Source organism: Clarias gariepinus, chromosome 15, assembly GCF_024256425.1.
Source record: "Clarias gariepinus isolate MV-2021 ecotype Netherlands chromosome 15, CGAR_prim_01v2, whole genome shotgun sequence".
Taxonomy (NCBI): domain Eukaryota; kingdom Metazoa; phylum Chordata; class Actinopteri; order Siluriformes; family Clariidae; genus Clarias; species Clarias gariepinus.
The window spans coordinates 11,070,519-11,082,931 of NC_071114.1; the positions used below are offsets into that span (position 1 = coordinate 11,070,519).

At 37.0% G+C, this 12,413-nt stretch overlaps 1 protein-coding gene across 2 annotated transcripts in view; it reads right to left on the bottom strand.

The window, feature by feature from the left end:
• The window catches only part of ttll7 (tubulin tyrosine ligase-like family, member 7), a 59,835-nt gene that overhangs the window by 43,815 nt on the left and 3,607 nt on the right, over positions 1-12,413 (bottom strand). For both annotated transcript variants that reach the window (XM_053512609.1, XM_053512610.1), the window contains exons 2-4: positions 4,531-4,849; positions 3,374-3,505; positions 1,141-1,262 (exon numbers count right to left, since the gene is read on the bottom strand). In XM_053512609.1, coding sequence (XP_053368584.1) covers positions 1,141-1,262; positions 3,374-3,505; positions 4,531-4,555 — 279 coding nt within the window. In that variant the 5' untranslated portion in view covers positions 4,556-4,849. The remainder of the gene's footprint in view (positions 1-1,140; positions 1,263-3,373; positions 3,506-4,530; positions 4,850-12,413) is intronic.

A 12,413-nucleotide genomic window follows, 5' to 3' on the forward strand; every position in this document is an offset into this window, starting at 1 on the left:
CTGCACCTGCTTCTCACTAGTTCATGCCTTAAAGTAGGTGGTTTTAATGCTTGAATGATTCATATTTCACTGCTTTTTTCAATCCTGCTTTTTGGAAGTAAAAATTAAGGCATTTGCACAGTACTGTAAAGTGGCAAGTCAAATTAAAATTAATATTTATGACTATCACTAGGAAATAAATATGAAAAAGTAAAATTAACTAAGTCTGACCCTGTTATCTCTTATGTTATAGCAGCTATAAAAAGTTATTCCTTCATCAACCTATTTTTTTTCTCTAAACATTCACTATATAATATATAATATTATAAATATATATATTATATATATATATATATAATTATATAATTTATATATTAAATATATAATTATATATATAATTATTATATAATATACTATATATTAATTATATTATATAATAATTATATTATATAATAATTATATTATATAATAATTATATTATATCTAAAAATATATATTCTGAATTATTATATTAGTTTATATATTGTTACTATATACACTATATAAAAGTTGCTAGTTTGTTAAAATGTTTAAATAAAATCTGTCAGTACTGTCAGAGCCGAGCTGTTACGGAAAGTCAGATCAATTAGATTCAGGAATTCAGCAGCTAACTACATGTACAATAAATGGTAAGGGTCTGTGGGACATCAACAACGCGTTTATACCAAATGTGAACAAGACAATGGCTGTCAAATGATATAACTGACTTTCCTACAACCGTGTGCTACAAAGTCGATAAATCATTCAAGGGTTTTTGTTAACCCGAAGGAGAAGGAGATTTGCTCGGACCCATATGTGCTCTTGCCACTCAGAGTAGAGTTAAGGCTGGTTTTGGAGTGACTGGCACATGGGTATGGCAGGCTGACAGCACTAGCGCTCGGGGAGAGTTGAGAAAGTTGGAAGGGTTGCCAGAGCCAGACACATCCTTCTATGTTTGTCTCCACACACATGCCAGAAATGGAGGAGCTTGAGGCCCTTATGCCTAGCCTGACACACACACACACACACACACACAGAAAGACTGCGTGCTTCATTCAATGACCTTTAATGTATTCCTGACTTCCTTTCGCTAACTCAGTGTGCTTCCACTTGATGAGTGGATGCGGGTGAATGGCACCGCACCTGGTAGTTCCTGAGCTCTGCGATTTTCTCATGCTGTACGGCCGAGTCGTTCCAGATGAGGTTAGCCGTTTCATCCTCGTCTCTGGTTTTGTGGAAGGCCACCTCCCCGATGACAATACGAACTGCCAAAGTAAATAAATAAATGAATGAGAAAAAAAAGTATTGAAATGTAATTTTTTTATAATAATTATAATTAAAAAAAAAAATAATAATAATAATAAAAAAAATTAAATCACACTTTTATTAGTCTTTACATAATTTAAGTCAAACTAGCACATTGGAATTTTGCACATCTTCTGCAACTTCTGCTTCAAAATAATGCTGGGCATCCCACACACACACACACACACACACACACACACACAAAACTGCTATCATTCAGATCATCAAATCAAGCAAATAGCTTTGGGTAATTAACATAAATATTGTTTAGGATGATATTATATAACTGGGGATTTTTTTATGTATATATATATATATAATTATTATATTATATAATTTTTTTTAGTGCTGTAAAACATTTACACTGTATTAGTGGAAGATCCTTGAGTAAGAACATGTTTGTCATGACATAACTGTCCTTATTTAGTTTCTCTATAATACTGCGATATCTCTCTATATACATCCTAAACCTAAAGAAACTGCTTCCTGTAATGAGACTGCACTATAGTGTTCGTGTAAGTGACTGAGTGAAGCTGCACATGAAGACGGCGTTAGATCAGCAGGAGTGCCCTACTGTAAGTGCTATACGGCCTCCAGAAATGGCCTTTTTAAACAGATGAATGTATGAACTCTAATGTACTTTATAGCACACGACAGCACTGATGTACTGAACATCACCAGTATCAAGGACTATTCACTATTAAGCCACTAAAGTCAAATTTAATGAAGTAGGATATTAGTTATTTCTACACTCAATTAAAATCTATGTAACACCTAATGTTGTGTGATGACTTCTCTGCTCCCAATTGCCTATAACAACTTAAGTGTTACTTGAAGCCCAGACGTGTTGTAACGTGATCTCGAAAATATAAGCATTATTTAGCTTATAAACCTCATTTTGTCATTACCGTTAGATGAGAGCACTTTAAAGTCCAATTAGTGCTATGTTTAGAGATGTGATAATGCTGATGGGTACATTTCTGTTTGTTTTGCTGGTGGTGTGTTTAAGGAAACAGCTATAGTAAGCCCTGTGAGAAGGACACTAATGTAACATGCTATGATAATAACTCACTCAAGCACTGTCCTAATTAATGGTCTGGTTCAGCCTCATTTGCTTGAAAAGCATACTAGGATCTAAGGCTATGTTCACATTACCAACCTGAAGTGACTCAATTCAGATTTTTTTGGTTAATGTAAAACATAGCAGATTTTTTTTTAAGACTGTCTAAATGTACAAATATGATATTTTTCAGAATGGACCTGATTAACTGTTGTATTTAATCCTAGATTGCATACGTGTGACTTGAATAAGCGCATGTAGTTCGGAATCCATGCCTTTTTGCCTCTGTGCATGCGTGGGCCGCTTGGCTGAGAACAGTCAGCACCGGCAGTGCGGCGATCTCACACAGTAGCAGCGCTATCAATAGCTGATATAAGCTAGGTGTCTGACTTTCTTCCTTCTTCTGGACCTCAACAAATCCAGCCGACTAACAGCTCGCCGTCCTCCGGAACAAAATCCCAAGCAGATTTTTCTAAAATTACATCTATTATTTAAAATGACATATAAAGACATAGCGATGTGCGCGCGTGCCGTTTCAGAGGACAGATGCGTCCACATTAGAGTCAGATAAAAGTCACATGTAATTATGAATGTGAAACATCATAACATGCAAATCCAATCTGGCTAAAAAGACTTGAGCATTGTGGCTTGTAATATGAACGGAGGCGGAAATGTAATTTTGTTTTTATAAAAAAACTGTTTAAAATGTAAACGAGTGATAAGTGTTATAAAATGACATACTGCCATTCACTGCCATTCTGTGCCTTTAACGAGTTAGCTGTAATGTCATTAGAATAACAACATTTTTGTAATTGCAGGCCAGCGAACGCTGTGTAGAGAGGCTGAAAGGGGAATTGTGAAAAAAATAAAAATACTGTACATCTGTTCGTCATGTAAATGAGTTCATTAGCAAGCATTTTACCCTTTTGATCAAGTAATTCACGGTGAAATACGTATGATCCACAGGAATAAATGCACACCATTTCAGTGGTGCTGGCTCGGATTTCTTACCGATCTCATATTTCGTGCCTGCCACATTGGCAGTGATGACGCCCTTCTTCTTCTTAGTGCGCACTTTTCTCTTGACACCATTCTGATTGGACAGTGCAGATGGCAAGTTCACGGGGGACGACTTTTGATCATCTATAAAAACACATTGACGACAGGTCCTTACACACGCACCCACATCATTTAGAGATAACAGTTGCTTTTAGGCCTGTCACAACTGAAATGTTCTGAATTATTACTATTAAAAATAAGGAAATACACACATCATATTCAAATATATTTCTAAAATGTCTGATAGATATCTGATAGATAGAATGGATTTGTGTTTATTGAGGCCAAAAGTGGATCTGAACATGGAGAAATCAAGAAATTGATGTAATGACTTTTAGAAACCTCTGATTGGCTGGTGGTCTTATTTAGGACAGACCTGTGCCTGTATTTAAAGGCCTATCTTTAGGGTACTGCCTATTTGCCCTTGATAGATTTGCAAAATATCTAAGAATCTCACGCGATCTCAAAACTGTGGAGACTTTAACTTTTTTTTTTTTTTTTTTTTTACAAAACCTGAAGGTGCCATTAGCATCTGTATACCCCACTAGTATATGAGTATAAAAATAGCAACCACACAGGCACTCCATCATTCAGCAAGAAGTCACACATTAATTCCCAGGAATAAGCTAACTTCATTCTGAAAGGTTCAACTGAAGCGAAGACAAATATGAATATCAAACACCAAATATGAAAATTCAACCATTATGAGAGCCTTAAAACTGACATGTTGTCATGCAAAGAACAAGCCCCTGCTCTAAGACCGGCATAAAAAGCCAGTTAGCAGGTGCTCACCGCCTTTAGGAGGAGTATCCTCTGGTGAGTCAACAAAGACCCAAATATCATTACGTGCAAAGTTTTTACAATTCCTTTATTCAACATTAAATAAATATTTCCAAATTGGAGAATTTGCATGAGTCTAAAATTATTATTAACAGGCTTGTTATTGATCTGCATGAACACTTGTTTTGCATAATATAAAACTGTTTGACTTACAATGCAGGTGTTTGGAATATTTTGTTTCATTAAACTGTATATTTGGTAATATACCAGAACAAATGCTCAATGTTACTGCACTTTGTAAAAGGAGTTTCTTATATTCCAGTATTCACCTCCATCATTGGGGAGTGATGGCATGTCAGGGATAAGCGTATCAGAGGTTTCCTCCGCCAGGCCTCTGGGACTCGCCAGCACAGCCTGGTGCAAACTTCCACAGATCTACTTTGTCTCTCCGGTCTGTGTGGCGCTGTGAGCAGTAGCCTGCCCGTTCATCGGCCTTCAGCTTCCCTCCTGGATCCGGGTCTCTCTTTCTGAGTAACAGGGAGGAGAGGGAAGGGGGAAGAAGAAGGAGGAAGGGAAGGGGGGCTTCTTCTCCCAAAAAATGTAGCCACAGCGCATTTATGTGGATGGAGAGATGAATGGACAGGTTGCCTGTTGAGAGAGTAAAAAAAGAAGGAAAAAAAAAAAACAGTCAGAGAAAACTAAAAAAGGCTTTGGGCTGGAGGTGGCAATTGCACTGCTCAAACTGTTCTAAAACATATCAGTCAACCTGACGTGAGCAGTTCCGCCTGGCTGATCACCCTCTGACATTTGAGTGAGGATCCAGCGGTTGTTAAGGGCAGATGACAACTTTCTGTCTTCTGTCAATCTGATGAGGCATTAATGCAGCTGTCTCATTAAGAGTGTCTGTGTTTATTATTCGGCACTGCAATCAGTGTCATAAATCATGAGGTCCTGGGTGACAAGATGTCGTTTTTTTTTTTTTTGGGTGCCTCGGAACGTTTGACCCGTTCGGCTACCTCGGACTGGTTGTTTTTTGTTAACCTGAGCCACCGTCTGTCTGAGATGCATACGCTGGCCAACCATGCCATCTTGTGGTTCATTTGAGAAGTACAAATTATGTGTATATAAGCGCAGGAGCTTAACATTCTTATTTCAAAGTGGAAAAACTTTAAATATGAAGAGAATATTTATACTGCCATACTGATATTTATCACAACAGCACTCCCACTCGTGTGGTATTGCTTAATTATCCGGTGCAGTGAGTGCTTTTATACATTTTAAACTCACTAGACAGAAAGAAATCAGACAGCAGGTCATAGCAAGTCTGCATGGGTCCAGGCATCCCTGAGGTACAGTACTGTACCCTTCAACAACCTGAATGTGCTGTGATCTGTGGCATAATTTGTTCACTCAGCAAATACCATTAACTTTCTGTAGCCCTATCTATATCCCAGTACACTCTTTTCTCACTCACACACACACACATCCCTCTCAGGCAATGCCCATTCAGCATAAAAAGCTTTCTAGATGAGCCCAGGCCTACCTGACAGATATTCAATACCGTACTCTCTACAGTGCTGTGCCTATGCTTGATCGATTAAAAAGAATTATGTGATATGGCAAAGGTTCAATGAGGGCTACATGAAGGCAAGCGTACTCCTTAGCTAGTCACATCACCATCTACAGTACCTTCTCTTCTTTATTTAATATTTCCTGCAATCATACTTTAAATTCTACTTCTATCATGACTTCATTAGTGATATTAAGTAGCTTGAAACAAATACAAAAGATCAATACACCTTACTTTCAGTCACTTGAGCTCTAGAACTAGCCAAGAAAACTCATGAAACACAACAGCTTCTCGAATGCCAGTGTTTCTCTGAGAGCCACTTTGCCACACGTAGACACAGAAGAACAGTAAGGAGCACACAGTACGGGATTCACAAAGCGAACCCTGTTACACAGCCACTGGACAACTGGCATCCTGGTCACAATGAAAACAAAGCAGTAATGTCAACCATCCAGTGATGTCAATCCCACTTGTACAGATGGCGTCTCATGTCACGCTGTTTTTTCTGGAGCCAGTTCTTGAAGTCCCAACTGGATGTACGTAAGCAAAAACATTTTCTTGCTTGAAAGATTTACTTAGCTATAATAATCTGAACAATTTAGAAACATAGCGTGTGGATTATGTTTTAAATCAAGGATGTATTTGAAGAGGACAATCATTCGTATGCTAGCTCGAGTATATTTGGACCTGAACAGGATCTATAAAAAAATAGTAATGATAACCAAAAACTGCAATTTCGTAAATCCCAAAATGCCACAGTCACTCTATTCACTATGGGTGACTTACCTACAGTACTGTGCAAAAGTCTTCGGCACATGCAACTACAGTATGTCCTTCAAAAAAAGAAAAAACTATAAAGCCCAGCGAATAGTAATGAATTAAAGTCCAAATTTGGTGTGACAACAATTTGAGGACTCCTTAGTCTCAGGTACGATTTGTGTAGTTTTATAAGGAAACTACCTACTAAGTTTTACTAAGTATCCTGGAAACCACCCACAGTTTTTCTAAAGATTTTGACTGTTGCACCTGCTTCTGTTTTCATGCAATATCCAGCAGTTTCCTTTTTGTTTTTTTGTCTGAATATTAATTTTTGAGGCAGCACTGCGGCTTGGTGGCTAGCACTGCAACCTCACAACATCGTCCTGGGTTCGATTCCGACCTTGGGGTCTGTGTGCATGGAGTTTGCATGTTTTCCCAATGCTTGGTGGGTTTCCACCTGGTACAGTTTCCTCTCACCGTCTAAAAGAATGCAGATTAGGCTAATTGGCGTTCAAAAAATTGCCTGTAGTGTGTGAATGTATATGTGTGTGCCCAGTCCTGAATGTACCACGCCTCGTGTTCTAAGCCTCATAGGATAGGCTTCCTGTACATAAAATAAGAGGTATAGAAGATGAATGAATGAATGAATGAATGAATAAATAAATAAATGAATACCTTTTTTTGAAAAATCTGAAATGTTTTGTACTAACTTAATAATAAACTCCAAAAAATAAATGAAAACATTGGAAAGTTTGACCTAAAAAACACAGGGCGCCTTACACTTTTGCACAGTACAATATATGCTGACGCTTTTACTGTACACGTTAATTGGTTGTTAATTGGTCGTCTTAAAAGGTCGCCACATAATCCCAGTCATAGTCACAGAAAGTCCAGTCATAGTCACATATAAGCACATATAGAGTGGAACCTTGGATTACAAGCATAATTCGTTCCAGAAGTGGGCTCGTATTCCAAAACAATAGTAAACCAAATTTTATTTTCCTATAAGAAATGATGGAAACTCAAATGATTCATTCCACAGCCCCCAAAAATAAATACATAAAAAGAATTAACACAAAATATAAAGTAAAAATAAAACAAATTAACCTGCACTTCAAAAAAAAAAGTACAAATAAATTCAGACAGATAAGTGTTTCTGTTTGTGCGCACAGGCGCTGTGTGTGTGTGTGTGTGTGTGTGTGTGTTTGGGTCTGTCATTATGTGTGTGCGCGCACGTAATTTGACACTGTGCCGGTTCACAAGAGAGAGAAAAACCATTGGCTCAGGTGTGATCACGTGATGCTCGGCATCAAAACAAAAAGTGCATACGTGATACATGATACTCAGTGCTCGTAAACCAAGACTTGCTCGCTTTTCAAGTCAAAATTTATTAAAAATCTTTGCTTGTCTTGCGAAACACTCGCAAATCGAGTTACACGCAATCCGAGGTTGCAATCGCAATTATTATTTTGCATTATTATGCAATTATTCAATCAGCCAATCATGTGGCATATCACACAGATACGGACTAAGCACTTCAGTTAATGTTCATGACAAATACCATCAGAACTGGCTAAAGTGTGATCTCCGTGACTTTGACCATGACATGGTTGTTAGTCCCAGACTGGCTGGTTTGAGCATTTCAGAAACTGCTAATGTGTTGAGATTTTCACACATGGCCGTCTCTAACATTTGCATACAATGGTGCAGGGAAGAAGAAAAAAAAAACACCTAGCAATCAGCAGTTCTGTAGCAGGAAATGATTTGGTGACAAGAAAGGTCAGAAGACAATGGCCAGCCTGGCTGCCGCTCATAAAAAAGGCCATAACAACTTACAAGCAAAGTTTTCGAAAGTTTTGTAGTTAAATAAACGAGTAGCTCAGTCTATTCACTGTGCTTGAATAAGCTTACAGATGCCAGGAGATACGCAAGCTGTCTGTCTTTCTATGTTTGGCCAAATGCCTGATGTCATGTACATCTGTTACTACAGAGGACATCAACCAATCTAACACGTCCTGGTGAAATCCTGAACCACAAAGAGTAAAAGTTGTACAGATATTCGTCCAGAGACGAACGAGAAGGTGTTAACTTGAGGGAGGGGATAAGAGAGAGAGAGAGAGCGAATAAAAAAGAGCTGGGGAGAGTTTGCACCCTAATATCAGATCCAAGAGAAGACAGGAAGGTAGCAGCATGGAAGATTTAACATGTTAATATCAGATCCACAAGGAAAAGAGGAAGAAAGTAGAATTAACTTATTTTAAACCAAAAAAACCCTCTTACAGTGAATGCATTGTGCTTTTGTTAGTGTCATTCTAAGACTTATCTACCACACACACACCTGAAAAACTAAATAATTCATAGGAGTCAGTCTTTGAAAAAGTATAACCCATACAAGTCTTGTGTAGAGCACTGTGACATTGCTTCCCCACCAGAAGGCTTCCCACCAGGACCTTTTTAGAAATCATTTTTTGTCATAGTACATAATTATCAGTTTTAAGATGCATATGCTCCCAACAAATTTAAGGATTACTTTTAAGATAACATTGTGAACTAGCTTACCTGACCTACTGTAGGCTTTCAAAGTTTTTATGATTTTTATGACACATAGATCCAAATGATATCCAAGTCTCTTGTCAACATGAACATGACTGTAATAACTAATAATATGTGTAGTTTTGGTTGAAATTGCCTTTTCATGAACATGCCATATACTGTATTTACATATATCGAATTGGGATACTTATAAAATCTTACTAACAGGATCGTAATACGCAACAAATCACAATCACCACCTAAAACCACTGATGATATCGTGATACATCGTATCGGTTGCTCTTTGGTGATTCCCATCCCTATCTATCAGTGACTTTGAACACAGATATTTTACTGTCACTAAATGGCTGGCAGTTGATGGCTTATCTACCCTAGACGAGAAGAAACTGGCCAGACTCTGTCTCGAAAGAAAGAAAGTGATGCTGCAGAGCTTACACAGCATTAAATCTACAAACTGCATTTGTCTTCAAAACAGCTTGATCAAATTATTCGAGGAAGCTAATTCTTTTTCTTATCGCTGTTTAGTTTCAGCAAACATCATCACTAAATTTGTAATTACATTGTAAGGACTATTTTAGGGGCCTGGTGCTTTTTATGCGCAGTAGTGCTGATAACTATTAATTGTTGCATGTAGTGCTGAAATCCAATTGCTTTTGTTTGGATTGTTCTCATATTTTTTGTTGATTTTCTGGGAGAACAACTTAGCAGTGTCCACACATAATCATACGGATTATAAAAAAAAAAAAAAAGATATCTGATTAACGATATAGATGTGCTGAATATTCTGATTATTGGCTTTAATTCAGATGACGTAAACAAGTTGGAACTCCAATAATGTAACTATTCTGATTGAAGATATCAGAGCAAACTCTTTTGATAATATGAAAACTGCTAAAATGTGCGTAAAGATGAAAACACTAATCATAATCATTAGGACTATATTTTAGAGCTTTTCCTTTTTATATGAACATAAGTTGTCACGTAAGGTCTTACCGACCTTAGTTTGGAAGTAAAGCATGGCTTTTGTCTGGTTCAAAAGTTCAGTATCAATAAACATTTGTTCTAACATGCCTTGGCGAAGCCTAATCCGCTCAGTAGCAGGTGTACAGGTGGGACACCTTTCTCCCATTGTTTTGGAGACAAGCATTACTAATCCATCTCTGGCTGTGATTAAGAAAGTCGTGTTTTGTCCTCTCACTGATTTGGGAAACTAGCCAGCGGATCACCCCTGATGCTCCCTCTACGGTCCAGTCTTGCCAACTTTTGAATTAGTGACTTTTTAAAACCTTTAGTGACTTTATTGACTTTTAGAGTTAAGAATGCAGCTTGACAATGAACCAGTAAACATATTTGTTCCTAACAACCAAACAACTGATCACTATTGTTTTTCACCCCGCAACTCAACTGTTCTCAGATGTCAAGATATCAAGAACTTTCTTCTTGGCTACAATTACAAATAATAAAAACAAGTTACAGCACAACTAACCACTTCCTTATCATGTTCATCATGTTCTGCTTACTGCTTTCTTCTGTCTGCTTAAAAGAAATTATACACGGGGGTTGATTTATCCGCACTCTGGCTGTCGAACTTACAGTAATTGAATTCACTTTTAGAAGTGACAAATACACTGGTACATCAGCATACGAATTTAATACGTTCTGGAGGCGAGATCTTAAAGTGTGCATAATTAATTTGTGGCCTAATGATCAAAATATTTTAACTCTATAATTTTTTTTTTATTATTATGATAAAATTGTGTTTAAAAGGACTATTCTGATTGGATTTGTTTAAAGATTTTTATACGCCTTTTCTGTGATCAAATGTATGCATCAGGACAACAAGAATAATAAAGTTTCTAACAAATTAGATTTTTGATAAAGTCAAAAGTCAAATGTTAGTGCCAATCAATTCCTGAAATAGCTCATGTAAAAATTGTGCGTATTTGAAAATAAAGAAATGCTTTATACCTTTATCTGCCATTATAGTCTGATTTTCAACTCAATAAGTATTTGTGTCCTAATAACATGTCCTAATAAGCTGTAACTAGGCAATAAAGCGTCAGCTCACAGGTCTGATACATCCTTCAACATAAATAAACAAAACTGTATTTGGACCAGGATTTACATTATAAAAACTTGTAATTTCAGGTTAACGTTAGATGATCTAATAATTAGATGTTCTAATGATCTGCCTTCCTCTTCCCAGCAACAGAAGTATCATTAGGCACAGCACAGGCGATGTCTTTGAAATGTATTAGGGTGATGACCCATTCGCATCGATATAATTATTGCACATTCTACTGAACTGTTTATTAATGTGATAGTTCGTTAACACCGCTAACGAGCACAGCATAGCATATTTGTTTGACAAAAATATTTATAGCTGTAAATGCAGAGTGACGATAAATGTACGATTTTAGATTTAGATCGATTGAAACAATGGGGAAGACATAACACTAAAATGAGGAGAATGACCTGAAGTTTCGGCCTAGAACCTTCATATCACACCTTAGTAATAAGTCACTCGTTAACAAGCTGGAAGTTTCCCTTTCTTACTTATGATGTCTTTCTGCATGATGCGTTCTGATTGCTGGCACTGGTAAACTTTTTTTTTTTTTTTTTAGAAAAAGTGAGCTTGGTTTTTGTTTTCTTGATTGACATAGGTTTTTGTGTGTGTGTGTGTGTTTTGCCTAGCATTGATGTAATATCGGTTTAATCTAAAATGTTAATGACCTGTATGACCGGGCGGCGCCTGCTGCTCTTTAACCCACCTGAGACTTGTTAAGCCCCAGGATGGCGGCCGTTCCTTAATATAGCCAAGTCCTGTCTAATGCCTCTTTTTGTACACAAATGCGTGCTAAAAGAGTTATTTCTACACTTGACACTATGCGTGTCAACACTGGGTAATATATATATAATTTTTTTTTTTTTTTTTTTTTATCAGCTGTGACCCATCATATTATGTCAGGTATGAAGTCGCACAGGTTACTTTTGCACTACGGCCGATAGTGTGCAGTGGGTGAAAAGTATCCCTATTACATTTTAAATTTTTGAAAAAAAAAAAAAAAAAAAATTAATTGATCAAAATAGGATTTTGACAGATTTTTCCAAGGCCCTCCTCAGCAACCAGACATGATACAGTAATAACCTTGATATCAAACTAGGTCTTACTAAACCAGGGATCAAAAACATGCATAACTTTAACTACCCAACGTGTGTCAAAATTCAAATAACTTTATTAATCCCTGATATACCTGATTTGGTCACATATGTGTGTGAGCCTCTTCTATAGCATTAAAAGCTCCGCGAATTTATTATAATCACATTGTG